The 19,974-nt window shown below is 37.1% G+C and overlaps 1 protein-coding gene across 1 annotated transcript in view; it reads right to left on the bottom strand.

Moving 5' to 3' along the window:
* Positions 1–7,528: 7,528 nt before the first annotated feature.
* The window catches only part of KIAA1324L (KIAA1324-like ortholog), a 61,619-nt gene continuing 49,173 nt past the window's right edge, over positions 7,529–19,974 (bottom strand). Inside the window, exons 18-21 of the mRNA XM_005860344.2 lie at positions 17,326–17,452; positions 13,878–14,056; positions 12,721–12,886; positions 7,529–8,125 (exon numbers count right to left, since the gene is read on the bottom strand). Coding sequence (XP_005860406.1) covers positions 8,066–8,125; positions 12,721–12,886; positions 13,878–14,056; positions 17,326–17,452 — 532 coding nt within the window. The 3' untranslated portion in view covers positions 7,529–8,065. The remainder of the gene's footprint in view (positions 8,126–12,720; positions 12,887–13,877; positions 14,057–17,325; positions 17,453–19,974) is intronic.

The following is a 19,974-nucleotide window of genomic DNA, read 5'->3' as shown; positions in this document are numbered from 1 at the left end:
TGGTGGATAGTGGTCTGTTCTTTATAAATCACTCCAAGTAACTTGCATATCTTGACTTCAGACCATTTCTACTTTTTTTAAAAATATATATTATTGATTTTTTACAGAGAGGAAGGGAGAGGGACAGAGAGTTAGAAACATCAATGAGAGAGAAACATCGATCAGCCGCCTCCTGCACACTCCCTACTGGGGATATGTCTGCAACCAAGGTACATGCCCTTGACTGGAATCGAACCCAGGACCCCTGAGTCCGCAGGCCGACGCTCTATCCACTGAGCCAAACCGGTTAGGGCCATTTCTACTTTTAATGTAGGAAGAAACTAACATCACTTCTCTTCACGTCTATACAGTTTGAACACAAACTGTTACACTAGAGCAGGGGTCCTCAAACTATGGCCCGCGGGCCACATGCAAATACAAATATTGTATTTGTTCCCGTGGGCCACATGCAAATACAAATATTATATTTGTTCCCGTTTTGTTTTGTTACCTTCAAAGTAAGATATGTGCAGTGTGCATAGGAATTTGTTCATAGTTTTTTTTTTAAACCATAGTCCGGCCCTCCAACGGTCTGAGGGACAGTGAACTGGCCCCCTGTTTAAAAAGTTTGAGGACCCCTGCACTAGAGGGTTGCGAGTAGAGCTGGACTTCTTCGCCAATCACAATGGTTAGAAAATATCCAGCCATTTCGGTGGCCAGATGACAACACACATCTTGGTTTCTTTGAGCCACACCTGTACTGCAGCCCAGAATCTGCCCAAATAGGGCTCCAAGGCAAGAAGGAGGGGCTCCCTATATTCTGAATGCAGAGAAGCAACCTTAATAAGTAGGAAGGAGACTGGGAAAGCATCCTGTCATTTCATTGGAAAATCACTCTCGCCATTCATAGCTGAGTCAGGCAATAAAAATGCAGGACATATTATTTCCCAATGCTTTTCCTAAGTCCCAGTAACAATGCTTAGGCACACAGGCTTGTCCCTAAACTTGACTATTTTACTAACCTAAATAAAGAGCAAACGGGGAAAGTATGGATAAGCTAAAACTGGCTTGTTCTTACCTATTTCTCCTTGTAAGCCTTTTAGCCACAGATCATTTATTACCGTAGAAAAATATACTAAGAACATAACTACCTGTCAGGTCCTGTGCCAGGTGCCAAGGATAGAAATACATTAGCTTTCTGCAACTAAATAACAACTTACCACAAGCTGAGTGGCTAAAAACAATGGAAATTTATCCTCTCGGTGGAGGGAGACAATTTATCCTCTTGGTGGAGGGAAAGTAAAAGGGGACATCTGTAATACTTTCAACAATAAAGTTAAATTTAAAAAAATAAGTTTATTCTCTCACAGTTCTGGAGACCAGAAGTCCAAAATCAAAGCATTGGCAGGGTCCTATCCCTTCAGAAGCTCGAGGGCAGGATCCAGTCCACGCCTCACCTAGCTTCCGGTGGTTGCCAGCTTCCTTGGCTTGTGGCCTCCGTCTTTACATTACCTCTCTGTCTGTTTTCTCCTCCATTTGTCTCTAACAAGGTCACTTGTTACTGGATTTAGGGCCCAACTGGATAATCCAGAATGATCACATCTCAATGATATCTGCAAAGGCCCATTCTCAAAATGTGGTAGCATTCCCATGTTCCAGAGATAGGATATTGAGATATCCTTTTTTTTGGGGGGGGGGGTACTCTTCAATAATTGAAAAAAAGAGAGATAAATGAGATGTAGTTCCTGCCTTTAAGAAGCATAGCGACTGGAGAGTATTCTAGTGAGGGAACTATGACTGAGGAAGACAGTGAGAAGAGGAGGAGAATCAAGTACATAAGGGACCGCCTGGCTGGCATGGCTTAGTGGTTTGAGTGTCGACTGTGAACCAGGAGGTCATGGGCATGTGCCCGGGTTGTGGGCTCAAGTGCATGTAGGAGGCAGCCAATCAATGATTCTCTCTCATCATTGATGTTTCTATCTCTCTCTCTCTCCTTTCCTCTCTGAAATCGATAAAAAATATTTTTTAAAAGAAAGGATATGAGGGACCCACAGGCCAATAACCAGGGCCTGGTTCATTGAGACATGCTCATACTATTTGCACAACACCCAGGAATGATGAGCAGGTGTGAAAAGCCAACACTGGCCTTAAAGGAAACAAAATGAGGAGTCAGATTTTAGAGATTCTCTTTTTCCTTCCGAATGCATTTGAATCAGCAACTAATCAATCCATCCAAACCGCACCAGATGCTCAAAGACAACAGTGCTCACCAGGCCCTGAATTCTCATATTGAAATAAGAACCTGGATTTTCAGGAGTGAGTGGGGGAGACTGGGGAACGGGTTCAATGGCACTGGATGGCAAAAAAGACTTCTGCTGTGACTGCAACTGGCAGGAGTGCTAGAACAGTGTGCTCAGAATGAGCAGCTGCTCAAGATAAAGCCAGCCCGCTGATGGAATGTGACAGTCTGAGGCAGGAAATATCAGATAGGTTGTTCAGAGGCACAACTGATGCCTAACACAATCAAATTGGTCATGGATCTCTTTAAACAAGATAACTAGGCTGTGGGTGAATCTTGAGAAACTGTTTGTGAGAGCTGAGTTTTGATTTCTGGCCACTCTATTTCACGTCCAGCCTGGACACAGAAAATGCACTCACTGACAGCTCTTGTCATTTCTCCTGCCCTGGCACAAGCCTTGTTTCCAATTTCAAAGTGCATCATCTAACATGCGATCCCTAGAAATAATGTTTTAAAAAATATTCAGAGTATACATGGAAAATAGCTGCTATAAAATCTTTTTTACATAAGCCATTTCAAACAAATAGGTTTGGGATTGATTTTTTATTATTATTTTTTTACTCCAGTAACATTTCATCCTTCCAAAATATAAAACTGGTTGAGCTGATCCATCTTCGCAAAAACTTCCCGAATTTAAGGAACTCAAGCAGAATGATGTATACCACTCATTAAAAAAATATCAGAACCTAACGGGATGGTCGACTATCATTGGTTTCCCAAGTGTTTACAGTTTCTGAAATGCTCTGTGTCCTTTCTAGTTTAAATATCAATCTATTGTCTTGTCCACTCGGGTTTATCGTGGTAAAATAAAAAGGAGCTAGGCAAGCTGGTTTGCAGACTACACAGAGGACAGATTAAGAGAGTGGCTAAGAAAGAGGGGATTTGGTCTTCAACTCCACACTTCCCCAGGGTAGCCCCCCTTTCCTCACTTACCTGTGGTGATAGGTTTGGCCTCAGAGCTCATCAGCAAAGGCTATTAAGCATGGAGCAGCCAATAAAGGTGAGGCGCCAGGACGATGGAGCACCTGTGGGGATTACAACCACCACAGCTCTACTAACAAACACCCAAACCCATGAATAAGACGAATATCTCTCCTGTTCTGTGACAGAAATTTAGCTTTATGTAATTCCCTCTGGTTTCACTCATTTATTTAACCCAAGCCATCTGAGATGAAGGAAATCTTGCCCGCCTCCAAACCAAATCTAGCAGTATCCACAAGATATTTTAGACAAAGCTCTTCTTCCAAGAGTTATGAATAAGATGAGAAAGAAGTACAGCAAATTAAAAGCCTTATTGGGACATTTTGTTCAAGGAAATTGGCGATCTCTCTCTGGACCCACCAATCATTAAAAGAATCCTAAATGTCTTTTGCAGCTCCGTAAGTCTTAAAACACAATTTGGTAAATGTGTGAGGATTGAGGTGTGCCCTGTCTAAATGCAAAGACCCTCTCCAGGGCCGGGGCTCTAGAATCTGCACTGAAGCTCCAATACCCTCCACTTCCAAATGGTTACTTTAAATGGATCTGTATACAAAATTGAATATTATCTCCAAATCCACTTACCTTAGCAACAAATGTTATATAAACCCCAATGAGAAAAGGTTTTTAAATGAATCTTGCTGGTTTACTCTGAGCCAGTTCACTTGCTTTGGTTTTACCAGTTGCTGACCAATAACCATAACTAAGTCCAAGTACTGTAAAAGGAACTCCGAATCTGAGTATCTGGCTTTGTCTTTAACTATTGATTAAATCATCTAGGGAGGGTGATAGGTTATTTTCTTTTTGAACATTTCTAAAGACTTGAGAAATGTTTAAGGTGGTAGCTCCTAAAGGGCAAACAGTTTTGCTTGTGGGTTTTGGTGATCTAAACCAGGGGTCAGCAAACCAGAGCTCGCAGGTCAAATCCTGAGCTAAGAATGCCTCTCGACTTTTAAATAGTTGAGAGAAAAAATAAAAAGAGAACTGATATTGCCCTGGCCGGTGTGGCTCAGTTGGTTGGGTGTTGTCACATGTACTGAGAAGTTGCTGGTTCGATTCCCAGCTGTGACACATGCCTGGGTTGTGACTCCATCCCTGGTGGGGAGCCTGCAGGAGTGTGCAGGAGGCAGCCGATCAATGTTGTACTCTCACATCCATGTTTTGTCTCCCTTCCTCTCTCTAAAAAAACACCAATAAAATATTCTTTTAAAAAAAGAGGAATGATATTTTATAAGTGACATTTAAATGAAACTCAAATTTCAGTGTACATAAATACTTTTATTGGAATGCAGCCACACCCACTTGTTTACATGTTGTCTGTGGCTGCTTTCATGCGGCAATGGCAGTGGGGAGTTACAATTGAGACCATGTGTCCTGAAAAGCCAAAAATATTTACTATCTGACCTTTAACAGAAAAAGTTTGCTGGCTTCTGACCTAGACAATTACAATAATAATATCAATTGACTTCCATTGATTTGTCCCCATAATAAAGTTTTATTTCCTTCACTGATGATCCTAAAATGAACACATCTGAAAATGTTAAACTAAGAGAAATAAAATCCAGCAGAGTATAATCTCTAGCCAATTACTGTGACGTTCATTTTAACATTCAAGGAGTGAGTTGGATGTTGAGGCTTTTTTATTTTTAAATTTATTCCCCTGGGGACTTTTTCTTTAGGGCAACCTTAATTTACTAGTATGATCTGGGCCTCTAAACCTGAGAAAATATTCATGGTTACTATAAAATATTTGTGAGGATATTTGAAGTCCTCTGAAGATCTACTCTCCATATCTTTTATGTAAAAAGAAAAATGTGAGCAACACACTGACTTTAAACTTGCCAATGAACTCATCTTCCCACCCTAATTCACAGGAAATTAGTCTCCCATTAGGAATGACTGGGAATCACAGAAAGTAGCATTGATATAGGTCAATGGTCAATTGGTCATATTGATTTTGAAAACCATAGTCAATCATAACCCAACACCTGGAGACCCCAGTTGGCAAATGACTGGACCCAAGCATTCTTCCACATAACCATTTAAACACCTTTTCTCCCTGGAAAGAAAATAATGATGAAAGTCTACACAAAAATACTATGAAACATTTTTAATCCTGGAAAGGACTTAATTGCTAGTAACCAAAGAGGGGAAAAGTCAACAAGAATAAAATTCAGTCTTTTAAAACAAGTGAACACATATCAAATTGCTCAACATTGTTAAATGTCATGATATACTTTATCCATAGAAGACATGGTCCCATCCGGTGGAAAACTGATTTAAATATATTTTGACAGAATGCTAAGAGATATTATAGGTGGCAGTTGACTTAATGAAGTATTTAAGGCTTCAAAACCGTGCCTTTTAGAAAAATAAAAAATAACTACTTCTACCACTTCAGGGGGAAAAGAAACAATAAATGTCAATTAAAAGTCATAGAAACATGATTAATTTCTTTAAGCCCTTCAGCATTCTACTGAGCTTTGCAAAGGTAAGACCTAAAACTAAAGTGAATTTTATAGCCAGGGTTGGTCAGAATAGTTTCCTCATACTATTCTTTCTGTCATACTTCTTTAGTGCTTGGAATAAAATGACAAGTACTGGGATCCACAGAAAAAAAAGGAACTCCATTCCAAAAGATGGAACTGAGCTGACAAAATCTATTTAATATCTAAAATTAGAAATAAATAAATTCTTCAATCCCAACTACATTTTCAGAGAGTTCATTAAAATTTAAGGCATTTTTGACATGTCAGAGATTTTAGTCCAGTGACAGGAGAAGAAAGAAGCTACCTGGGAGCAAATCCCAATTATCTCTATGGCTTGGAACATGCATGTTGAGCACAGCCGAAGATGAAGAGAGAGTGACAGGTGACTGTGCAGGAACTTCCTGACTCTGTCCAGCTGTACAACTCTGCCCGGGTTCTTCTAAAAGGGTGCGTTTCAAATGTATTTCATTCTTCTGCTTAAATTTTGACCAAAAATGGAGATAGACTCATCAGCACTGTTAGTAAGATCAAATGAGCAATGCCAAAATAATTTCTTCTTTATAATAAGATTTTTAAAAATTAAACATGAAAAACATTTATACTAAGTGATGCCCTCCCTGAATCTCACACCCAACAATAAAATAATGGCAATATGCCCATGAATCCAACAGTAGAGATATACACAAAACACACATTCATTCAACAATAACAGCATCATCCAGTGTTTTACCCACCAGCCAGATAAACACAATTCTTTATTTTTCTCCCACTTTCCACAAAAACAAAGACATAACCTGCTAAATCAAAAGTTACAAATCATACCTTATTGAAAGATGTGGGGCAAAACATTCAACATACCCTGCTCACGTGCCCTGCTTCTCTCAGCCAACCACCAGTCTTTTTAAAAACATGGGTTAAGATCTATAAAGATTACTGTTAATTGGAAACAAACCAGAGCACCTTAGATCATCAATGGCCAGGAAAATCCCCTTTCTGTCAGTTCTAAAACAAAATTGGTCAAATCCAACTTCAAACTGCTTTCAATAAATAATATTGAAGTCGTGCTAATACTAGTAATCTGTTCATCATAGGAAATATCATAATTATCTGGATCACTTTTGAATAAGAACGACAACACTTATTTCATGACTGTTAATGGTATAACCACATTCATTAGAATACCATTATAAGCAACTTTCTAAAATTGAATTCCTGCCTTATTGACTTAAAAAAAACACACACACAACTCTGTGAAGTCATAATCCTCTACATCCTGTAGCAGAATGATAACTTTTGATGCTTGACCAAGGGCAAATATCCCATTGCCATTTTCTGGAGACCACGAAATTATTCCAGTACCTTTGTACAGTTATCTGTACTTGTACACAAGTCATCCCACCTTCTTCATGATTTTGCAAGGTGATTTGATAAACAGGCCTTCCCACTCATTTTTAAATCATGCTTTGAGCATTACATAAACTGTTTAAGCCATTTGACTTCTATGATAGTGTCACTTGTTTGTATTAATGGAAAGTCAAGGTTTCTCCTTGCTTTTTCCCCCCTAAATATTCCTTCAACACCTCTAGTCAAGCTCATCTTACCAGTTCCAACAAGAATGGAATTTCAAAGGCAATTATAAGTTTCGATATAACCCAAGCACATGCTGAGTCTTCCTAAAAAATTACTGCTTACTTAGGCTTCTGAAATCAAGAAAGATACCCTATGAAAAAAACAAAAAGTTTATTGTCTTCCTTTGTTCATCATTTTTAATTTTTAAAAAAAAGATGTTTCAAGGTCTTGTCAGGAAAATAAATATTGGGGAAAAAACAACTATACCTTTAAAAAGTTTTCAAATCTTCCCTAAAACATAAACAAAGAAATGACAAAAATGGGATCACAATGCATATGCTACCTTCTGCCCTTCATAGCACACTTTTCATGTAGAAGTTATAAATAATAAAAGTTACCCATTAATTATATGGCATGCATCAACAGTGCACTGGTGGGCTTAACCTTGGTTTTCAGTTAGGTGTATATAACTGGAATCTTTCAGTTATGTGTATATACAGATAAATCTCTTCCTGAGTTGAGCTTCCTCTTCAGTTGAGACCCAAACCATTTGCTTTCCTATTTTTGGCAAGATACTTGACCATGTGATAAGGCAATCAAACATTTCAACCTCCTTCCCTTTTCAGCAGCATGGCCTTCTCTGTAACATCACCAAAGTGCCAGGTACGAGGGTGGGCTCTAGACTATGGTCCTGTAAAACTAGAGAGCAGGTTTCTTTATTCATCAGTCTGAAAGCTGCAGCACAGTCTTTTCATATATTTGGAGATCTTGAGGATTTCAGTTGAACAGATTCAAAATGGTCTTCTTTTTCCTATGAAGGAAATATATTAAAACAAAATCAACTCATTAAAATTCCAATAAGATTTTAGGATCTTACATGTCCAGAAGGAAAGTTCTGGCAGTCATTTTAATCTAGGTGCCTGCCACTCATAATTAGGATTTTTACATTTAAATAAGGGTGTCCAATATAAAACAGATAGAAGGCCTGCCCTGAAGGATGTTTTTGATATCCAGAAGATAAGACAGACAATCCAAAATCGGAGCAAACACATGACTGCAATAGATACCAAAAGATGTGGCTGTTATTCTTGTGAATAACCCACTGAGATCTTCCTAAGGGGACATTTGACATGGGTGCTGAAATAGATGACCTTGCCATGCAAATTGTGGACAAACTAGAACTGACAGAAACTAAATATTCTCAAGATAACATAGGCTAAACATAAGAAAAAGGCTGGCAGAAATAAATAAGGCAAACAAAGACACAGATCATTTGTTTTAGGAAAATATTTTGGGCACATATATGCCAAAAATATTAAAAACAAGTCTTCTTTGATAATAAATCAAAATTTTAACTCAAATATATCACAACTGGTGTTTGTTATATGACACATTCAAAATGTAGCCTGTTATGCTGCCATTTGTGCCAACATGGATGGATCTAGAGAATATCATATGAAGCAAAATAAGTCAGATGGGAAAAACTCAAAACCATATGATTTCACTCATATGTGGGATATAAATCTGAAAACAACAAATGAATAAACAGGAAAAACAAATAAAAATTCATAGACATAGATAACAGTATGGTGGTTACCAGCGGGAAAGGGAGTGGGGGTTAATAAAGGGTAAAGGTGGCCAAATATATGGTGACAGAAGAATTGACTTTGGGTGGTACACACAATACAATATGTCAATGATGTATTACAGAATTATACACTTGAAACCTATATAACTTTATTAACTGATGTCACCTCCAATAAATTGAATAAAAATGATTTTAAGATGTAATCTATTAAAATAAATAATTCTTCTTTAATGGAGAAAAAGAGAAATAAGAGGTGCAATCTCTCCCAATGTTTTCACCGTTAAAGTCAGAAAAAGCTTTCTGAAGGCTGTTGGAATGAGATAGGGAACTATGCTATCGAAGGGAATAAAGATGAAGAGGACCAGGATTATTTTTAAAATAAAGGAAATAGGAGGCAGACCAGCCCTAGGTGCAACTGGATGTGTTCTAAAGTAGATGAGTAAAATGAGAAAATAATAGGAAGCTGGCATTGAGTATCTGTCAGGAAGAATGAGGTTGCTTTGGTGTTGTCTCTCATTTGAGTGGAGAAGTCCAAGACTTCAGACAAGCTTTAAGGCTACAGGGACAGGGTTATAGAAAAAAATCACAGTGTGCACACCAACCTTCTGTTTTACCCAGCCTTTGCGGAGATGACAAGTCCTGGGGAAAGCAGACTGCAAATCTCAGCACTTGAACTCACTGGCTCTGTGAGAGTTGCTTGGAGTCTCATGTTTACCAGACTTAATTTTTGAAATAACCATTGGTAATTCAAATATTTATTAAGTACCCACTGTGTTATACAAGAACAGCACTAGACTTTAGGGATACAAAATGTCTGCCCTCAAGGAGTTCAAAGTATATTACAGGAAAGAGCTTCCAGGTATCGCCATGAACTAGAAAGGAAAGCTGAGATTTTGTGACCTTTCCTTGAGAAGATTTGATTCACATGTTCTGGGGGTGAGGAGGGGGGATGAAGGGAGCTGAGAAAAAGACCTGTTTTGATTCCCATAAGAAAACTCAGTGTGGCAAGGAATAGTATTTGAGCTCTTACTGCCTCAGATTGGGTTTCAAGGTGGAAGGTCACTGGAGAATGCTAAATTGACCCAAAGGAATCTTGATAGATGAGTATGATCACCCTATCTGGACATTTTTCCTACCTTTTATTTTAAAACAATGCATTAACTGAGATATTTTGATATTTGAGCAAGAAATAAGGTGGATTCCTTTTTTTAAAAAAGACTATAATATGTGAATCAAGGCCAAATCAGCAAAAGGATATGAAATTCAACAAATGGGGTTTAAACAGGTTTGCAGTGGGGAAGGGAAGATGATGTGACCTAGTGCAAGAAGTTCTGCTTGCCCATTCAAGATGCTGCTGTTACTGCTTCTATGTCTGAATATATAGTAGGAATTGATGGTATATGTTTTTGCTTCCTCATCTCATAAATGTCAGAGGAGATTCCTTTGGTCCAGAGCAGCCCACATGTGGGATATTCCAGGGGTCCTAACTCCTCTGCCATTTGCAACAAATGTGTGAGTCAGGATTGCAGTCAGTCATTCCATGAGGTGGACAAATACCACTTCTGATGCCCAAAGTTGTCACTATATGAATGTCCTGTTGGTGTCAAGTCAGAAAGCTGTCTCAACAGTCTTGCCTATGTTACCAGACTTCTGCCAGCAGAATCCAGGGATCTGCTAAGTTACGTTCCTTGAGGCCATGTGGGCAGATGCACAGTGCTAAGTCGAGCCAGCACTCAAAGAAAAATAAGCAGCACCTCCCTGGACTCTTTGCGGCTGGAAACAGTATGGCGTCACTTGAGTATTTTACTTGCTCTTTTATATCAGCTACCCCACAAAGTGGGCCCAAACCAGCAGGCTGTGTTAAGAGCTGCCCAGCAAGCTAAGTCATGCTCTCTACCTTAGTGGCCTCACAATCCTAACGACCACTTTGTGATACAACTCACTATGATTAATGATTCTGCCCATTAGAAACTCTGGCGATGGGAAGCAGGCTTTCTCCAGGGGCATCATTTGGGGTTTTAGACTCATCACCCCCTTGACATGGTTACTCTTTTAAAAAACAGCGACAAGCTTATTACTGAGCTTCTGTCCAAACTAAATGCCATTTTCATGCACAGTCCCATTCGTGGTGAATCAACAAGGTTGAAAGGGCACATAAGCATCACTTGTCAAGTATAAGTAGTATATTCAAGGATACAGCTGGTCTGGGCCAGACCACCTTCCCATGAAGTAAAATACCTTAGTGTTAATCTCTCAAAATTTAGCTGATTACTGGGTCTACCATACCCACCAGATGCTCTAACAACAATTTGGTTGCCATTCTCCTTAAATCTGTGGCAAGTGGGATTTTGGGAACTGGTATAATTGTTGATACTCTAGTTAATGCTTCTGCTGTGAGTGCAAAAATGTCCTTGGTCCCTGAATAGAAATCTCATGTCTTCTAAAGTGTTTATGAAACTATGGCAGGCTCACTGGTTAGCCTGAAAGTAGGGTAAAATATCAGTTCATGACAAGCACTTCATATTACTGTTCTATAGTAATCGTATCCTTCCTAAACTACCATATTAAGAAAAGAAAAATAGCCCTGGCCAGTATGTCTCAGTGGGTTGGAGAGTTATCCCATACACCAAAAGGCTGCGGGTTCAATTCCTAGTCAGGGCACATACCTAGGTTGCAGGTTCGATCCCTGGCCTGGGTGCATACAGGAGGCAGCCAGTTGATGTTTCTTTCTCTCTCTCTCTCTCTCTCTCTCTCTCTCTCTCTCTCAAATCAATAAACATATACTTGGGTGAGGATTTTAAAAAAATAAAAAGAAGGAAAGAATTATTAAATAACCATTAGTAGAAGAGGAATATGGCTTATTCATTTTATTTTTAAATGATCCTCTATAATAGATTCATGTGGTGAAATTAGGAGTAAAAGGTACTGGTTACTAAAATACTTTCAATAAATTCATCTTTTGTCACTTGTCCTTCCTTCTGAAAATCATTTCAAATGCATATTTTCTTCTGTTTGATTCTATTTTTAATCCTGAGTGGATAAACTGGACATTTCTATCTTTTAAGTCAATAGTGAAGAATGTGAATAAAATGTGTTTATAAATAATATTTAAGCCTTCATGTTATCTGTCTGGATATGGTAATCATTTCAAAGCCAACAAATGTGCTGGCATCTGATAAGGTACATTTGCTACCTCAGCAGTTTACATAACTTCTATTTTCTCTGCATGAAGCAATCTCATTATAAATTTTTTTTAAAGAAAAGTATAAATGGACATGAGATCTTTCATTAAAATTTTCTTTTTTAATATTATAATACATTATCTTTGTGAAAATTCAAACATGACAAAAATGTCTTATTCCAAAGACTAAAGACACCCATTAGTTCAAACTGCCAAAAAGCAACTACTGTTAGTAGTTTGTTATGCAAATACTAACATAAATGTATATTTATTAGAAATGTGACAGTCTATGTGTTTTTTTTACTTTATCTTGGATCTACTGACATAGATATTTATATCTTTAATAGCTGCAGGGTTACACAGTATTCCATTACATTGCTAAATGAATATTTCTTATCTAACTCCATACTTATGGTGTTTAAGGTTGTTTCTGCTTGGTTAACCAGCAAAAACAATGCTGCAGTGAATAGTCTTATATTTATATCCTTATGTACTTCTAAGAGCATTTTTGTTAGATAAATGCTGACAGAAATATAGACATGCTGACTGACAGGGCTTGCAGGGATGCTACTATTAGGTTACTATGGCCCCTAATTTATAAATGCACAGTATGACCAGGTTAAAATTCTGCTCTCACCTTTGTGGCCAAGGATTTGAGTTTTCCCAGTAGTGACTGCTTATTAGAATATACAACTTCCTCTTCATTATCTTCTCCTTCCATGATAGCACAACTGTCTGCAGCTGGGAGTTCACACTCTTTCGAGTTAGTTGACATTACTAACTTGGAATATTTGTACTCCAATCTAAGTAGTAGTAAATAAATAGATAAAGTGGGGGTTTAATATAAAATAGTACTTTTTTTAAGTGATCACACACAAACTCATTAAGTTGTCTTGTAGTACAGTTGCTCTACCAACAAATTTCCCTCACCTATAGCTATTGCACTATATGTTCTCATTTTTGCACCATTTACACACAAATCTTTTTCAGGGTTTCAGAGGATCAATGCAATACAGTGAACTCTATCATCCTTTTACATGGACTAAATTGTCCAATTATGAATTTTTGAAAAACAAAGAGAAACCTTGAGTTCTAAATGCATTTTCTTAATTTATAAATATTTGGAAGCTAATTTACCATACAGTGTTCCAAAGTTCAGGTCATAAGACTAAGAATACCATATAGGCAATTGATTTGGTCTTTACCATTTCTATCACTCATCCCTTTCTATTAGAAAGCCACAGATATTCCAACTGTCTTGAGGTATTATTATATAGAACCTTCACAGCCCCACTGACACATAAATCATTTTAAAAGAGTCAAATCATGTAACACCGCAATATAAAATCAGGAGTTAGACTCAATATTCAACTCTAGATTCTTGGATTTCTTGAATAAATAAAGCTGCTATCTGCTTATACAATTAGTTTGTTTCTTTGCAAATATTTTCCCACAAGAAACTAAAAAAAAAAAAAACAAAAAAAAAAAAACAAGGAAAGTTGGGGCAAGAATACATCATGTCAGGACAAGAAAAATGGACACAGAAAAAAATGGCTTTCTGATTTCAAACCTGAGTCACCATTTTTGTTTTGTATAAATGGATCAAATTCAATAATCTCTGATGTTCTATGATCTCTATATTGTCAAAATTATAATTACTTCCATTTGCTTTCTTTAAGTCCTTTCTTATAACTCCTTCACTGGAACAAACTCCTTGTGTCTCTGAGAGAAACTATTGGATATAATGATTAAGTCTAAAATTTTCACAAAAAAAGATCCAATGAGGTTACTTACTTCTGATTCTTTTTCCAAAAATAGCAAGTTAGAGCCACCAGCAAAACAGCTGTGAAAGCTCCCACACCTGCTCCCACTTTTAGCCAAAAGTCAACTGTTTCACAGGTTGACAATTTTTTCTCAGGCAAAGAAATTCCTTTAATGCACCATTTTGGTTCATTCCATACATATAAAGTTTCCTTTAAAAACAAAAAACAGAGATGACATAAAAAATAAGATTCAGATGGAGAAGGGCTTTGCTAACCCTTTATTCATGTAGGCATAGAGGATTATTCAGCATTCATCTAGTAAAAGCTCCAGAGATGTAGAAGTTATATAGAAGGTGTAGAAGAGATACAGAGGGGAGTGGATAAGGAAATGAATGAAAATGCAACAGAACCAATTAAAACCATGGATTGTCACATACATGCTAAGGAAGTTGAATAAAAATGACTCCATCTAGACCAGCGGTTCTCAACCTGTGGGTCGTGACCCCTTTGGTGGTCGAACGACCCTTTCACAGAGGTTGGCTAAGACCATCCTGCATATCAGATATTTACATTATGATTCATAACAGTAGCAACATTACAGTTATGAAGTAGCAATGAAAATAATTTTACGGTTGGGTCACAACATGAGGAACTGTATTTAAAGGGCCAGAAGGTTGAGAACCACTGATCTAGACTCATCCTTTGGCTATTTTCCTCACATTTCTGATATCTCTGACTTCTGACTCATGTTTTTAAATGAACATTTAGTTGGTTAATATAATTATAATTGGAATGTTTTCCCCTACAGGCCTCTTCCTTGAGCAGGAGAGTAGACCTTGCACCCTGGACATGTAAATACAATTTGAATGTCAGGCTTTGGTGACTGGTGTGGGGGCAGGGGAGGTACACAGATTGCACCCCACTTCCCATGCCTAAATAAGGATGGAATTATTCTGGGTCATCACTACCCACACGAGGTTTTACTCTGAGCTTCCAAAAGTAGATGACAATTTATTTAAGGCAATGTTTTTCAACCTGCAAATTGCAACCAGTGAGTAATAAAATCAATTATTTTTGGTCTCAACCAGCAATTAGAAAAATAAATAGATCAAATAAAACAGATTAGAAATAAAAACCAGAGCACAGTGCATGGTTCCTAATATATTTCAACATATGCAGTGACCAGTAGCAACATGCATGATGATTATATTCAGTGACATTAAGTGTCATGGGGCATTACATTTTTTGCTCCTGGTGTCTCATTACATTTTCTGGTGTATTCTGGTCACTTTATCAACACCCTGACAGGAGGATAACACCACAATGTTTAATTGGATTTTATATACATGCTCAATTTTTTCAGTTAGTAACTGATGTGCAGAAGAATCATATTTATTTACTTTGAGAAAAAGTTTCAACCAAGTCTGGATAATAACTTTCAGCATTTTTTTCTAAAAAGGACATTAAAATTAAGAATTTTTTTCATGCATGATAACTACAACATTTTTGTTAAACTCAGTATGAGTAAATTACTTTTATGAGAAGGATGAGGTGAGAAATGAAGAGGCATATTCAAGTTGAACTGACACATCTCTAAGTGTAGGTAATGACAATAAAAAGACAAATGTTAACCCTAGTCAGCAAATGTTGACTTCATCTGAAGTGCGTTCCAACAGGAAAACACACCGTAAAAAGAGTTTATATGGCTTTATTAAATGTCCAACACCCAGTGAAAAATGGTACCCTCTAATGTTTAATGACAGTCCTATAAATAAAGTGCTAAAACTTCAAAATAAAAAAGATCCTTATAAACCCAGTATGCTTAACTTTAAGCTCCTCAAATTGTTAAACAACAACAAAAAAAATGAAGCTATTGGTAAAAATTTCTTAGCCATCTATAACTTAGTCATTTTATACATTTCTTAGTCATTTTATTAATTAGGAAGCCTTACACCTTCACCTGGTCACGTCATCAGCAAACCTGGAAATACAGCTGAAAAGCTTATTCTTCCAGCATGTAGGAATGTTTTGTGAACAAGATGAGATAAATTAGATGATAAATTCAAAAACATTCCTCTTAGTGATCACACAGTCCCTCTTCAAATCTTTACTACTATCTGACATTTAGAAGTATTGCTTAACACAGCCTTAGAACCTGGTATAGATTTTTGAGATCCAATTTGATAGGAGCACTTTTATCACACGTTGTGCAGCTCTGTTAGCTTATATCAGCTATATGTGGAGGACTTGTCGTGTGTAACTTTAACTTTATACACATCTGGATTTGGATGTATTTATAGAGTTGGGGAAGTAAAATATAAAATGAAAAATTACAAAGGATGGAGCAGGAACTAGGGCAGAAATATAGTGGAATCATTTAAAAATTAAAAGAAACCTATAGCAATAATCTGTAATCATTGTCGTTTTCTATCAAAAGGCTTTGGCACCCAAAGAAATCTACCCTAGCTTGTGGACATAATGGAAAACACAGTGAGAGCTGTCCTTTGTATTATGTGAAGCTTATGGAAGAGCAGACTTTTTGAAATATTTTATTCAGAGATTGGAGGTAAACCTACCCACGGACTGAATCACACCCATTTGTTTGTTGTTGCAATGGAATACACTAAACAAGATGTATGAGCTTAGAAATGGCATTTATATTTTTTCCAGTTGAACCTTGATCTCATTTGGCAAATATCTTCAAAAGCGCATATTTAACTGATTTTGGTATTTCTCAAATTAAATTGGAATTATGAAGGGGGATCATATATTTCAGCATATCAAATACATCAAAAGATATTATTCTTAAGATCAAAACATATATTTAAAAGGATCATCTCACCACTATGTTTCTAATGTTCTTATCACATGTTGAACAGAACTTCTTCAATGAAGACAGTTTGAGATAAAATTAGAGGAACTGTTGTGACCTATCTTAAACTCCCAATCATTACCTTCCAGAATAGAAATATTAAATATTAAAGGATATTTTAATAAAGGTAGTTGAGATTTTCAAAACTTGAGTTAAACTTGGTAGCCCAAAAAAAGGGAATGCATCTTAGTTTTTCATTTGCTCTAAAAAAATGATTATAAGATAATAAGTTTATCATAATTTTAGAGAAAAGGTAAAGATGGATTTCCATTGTGAAGCATTAAAAGTATATCATTATTATTATGAGGATTTAAAAGGCATCATGTTTTGTGAATCTGAACTTTTCATCCTTACCTACTTAATAATGTTAAAAAAGAAATTGCTCAACAGTCACTCTATGTGAGCAACACTGTCTTTGAATGCTCAGTGTAAAACTTCAGCTACCTCAGCATATGGGAGTTTAGCTTCCACACTTGATTTTAAATGCATATTAATGTCACATTAAGGGAACTATAAGCTTTAGCCATGCTCTCAAATCTGAGTTTCTATGATGTAAGCGATGTTAGACTGAAGGACTGTATCTTCAATGACACAGTTTGCTCCTTACCTGAAATCCTCTCTTACAGGCGCCCTCAATCTCATGAAAGTCATGCTCTGTGCACAGAGGGCAAGCTTCGGCACTCTCCCACAAGAAGTAAAATGTACATCCATCACAGGTGCCTGCTGGACACTTGCTGAAATAAAAATTTTTTTAAAAGACAGTTTTTGTATCACATTCAATCAAGTCTAATCAACACCTGAGTGTGGACTGCATACTGGGAAGTAATGCGTGGATACCAAGAAAACATACATTTAAAAAAAATAATCTATAGGAGACAAAACGACAATGAGATTCCACTTCGCACCTACTAGGATGGCTAGAATCACAAGGACAGATAATAACAAGTGTTGCAAGGATGTGGGGAAACTGGGACTTTCACACACTGCAAAGCGGTGAGGGTGCTTTGGAAGAATCTGGCAGTTCTTCAGACAACTAAACAGAAAATTGCCACATGTTCCAGCAATTCCAATTCTAGGTAAATACCCAAGAGAAATGAAAACATTTTCACAGAAAAACTTGTACATGATTATTCATAACAGCCAAAATGTGGAAACAACCCAGATGTCCCTCAACATTAAGATGGTGAATGGATAAACAAAATGTGGTATATCCATACAACGGACTATTACTCAGCCATAAAAATGAATACAGTACTAATACATGCCCCAAATTAGATGAACCTCAAAAACATTATGCTAAGTACAAGAAGCCAATAAAAAATTCCATGTGTCATGTGTTGTTATTCATGTCAAAATCCATAACAGGGAAATTTATAAATGCAAAGTAGGTTAGTAGTTGCTTAGGCTGGGAAGGGGGCTGGGGTTTAGGGAGCAGATTAAGGGTATGATGCTTCATTTTAAGGAAATAAGAAAGATCTAAAATTAACTACAGTGATGTTTGCACATACCTAAATATATAATAACCATTGAATTGTATGCCTTAAATGAGTGAATTGTAATGGTATGTGAATATATCTCTATTGAGCTGTTTTTTAAAAAATTAAAGGAGAGAATGGCACAGGTAATGACAAAAAATAAATAAAAAGCTCAGGGAAGGTTTCTTGGTGGAAGTTATATCTAAACCAAATCTAGAATATTCTAGAATAGAAGTTAGCCAGAATAGAGGGAAGAAAACAAGGGAATTCATGCCAAAGGGATGAAATGGCAGGTGAAGCGAGAGGAAATTGCAAGCAGGTCATTGTGGCTGGAGTTCCAAGAGCAAGGCAGTGAGTGAGCAGTGGGCAACCAGGCGTGCCCTGGGTGGTAACCAGAGGTTGCAATTTCTTCTTCTTTTCTTTTTTTATTTCAGAGAGGAAGGGAGAGGGAAAGAGAGGCAGAAACATCAATAATAAGAGAGAATCATTGAACAGCTGCCCAGGAGGTTGTGATTTCTGTTTAAGGTGATGTATGTGGGCAAGGTGCTTTAGGGGATAGAATGATACACAGGACCGTGGTCCACAAAAGGTGGGAAAAGACATGAAAACAAAATTGTCTAAAGTGAAAAAACACACAAAACCACCATCAGGTCAATCCATAGCTAATGCTTTTTGCAATCTTGGGTTTCCTCGACCTGACGACGACTTCCTTCGAGATGTGGTTACAGTCATCACTCGGAAAAGAAGGATGAAGTTTAGACGGGTGCAAACTTAGACACAGTGCAACCACCAGGCAGGAATTGAATGGAGACTTTTTGAAACTCTGCTCTCTGATGGGGTGGGCCTATTAGTGTCAAGTGGCCACTTTCATTTTAGGGGCAGATAAACACAGCATGGCTCAAAAATTAACCTGCCGCTACTGTGTAGAGATTACTGAAGTAAGAAGGTATTTGGGAAAATTCTAGTAGGAATGACTGTTTATGAATTTGTAAAACTAGAGAAATATTGTTCCCTTAATTTGTCTACTACACCCCACTTAAGCTCTTCAGCCTTAACTGGTGCTGAGTACAGGTGTCCTGAAACATTTAAAAGCAAAAAGATAGATACACAGTAATAGGGAGAATAAAAAGGAAAACATCCTTTCAAGTTTTAACTTCAAATGCCAAAACTGTAATTTTCAGTCTACCAAAAAGGTAACATTTCACACTCTTAATTAAATGTATCATGTTACCTAGAATATGAACACACAAAAATTCTATATGCCTAAAAATTGACTGCATTTTACCTACCTATCTTTCCAAAGTGTCTGTGTGCTGCAGACTAAGGGAACATGGGCGGAATGTAAACTACATGCTTCAGAAACAGAGGCCCGCTATTGTCAGAGCGAAGAACAATGGTGAACAGTGATTCTTTGGGAAAATGGCTTCCCTCTTAATTTCTCGGTGTGTAAAAAGGGATTAATACATATATTCAGACTAATAAAAAATGTTTTTTAAAAGGTAAGTGCAATAGATAAACACTATGTCAATTTTAAACATTCTTCCTAATGCCCACCTTCCAGATCAGTAAAAGCAACTCAAAATTGTTCTTTTGGAAAAAAATGGGTAACCAATTAGAAAAATTCTTCAAGAATACAATTGATTATTTTCTTAACAATGACTTGCAATTTTAAAAATAAAGACACTTATGATTATTTAGCAAATATTACCAGCATGCTTTCTTGCTCGAATCTGGCCTCCCCAAATTGTTTCTATTTTACATTTCCAACACATATAATTTTT

This window comes from Myotis brandtii, unplaced genomic scaffold (assembly GCF_000412655.1).
Source record: "Myotis brandtii unplaced genomic scaffold, ASM41265v1 scaffold1332, whole genome shotgun sequence".
NCBI classification, from domain to species: domain Eukaryota; kingdom Metazoa; phylum Chordata; class Mammalia; order Chiroptera; family Vespertilionidae; genus Myotis; species Myotis brandtii.
This window is presented reverse-complemented; position numbering and strand designations above follow the sequence as displayed.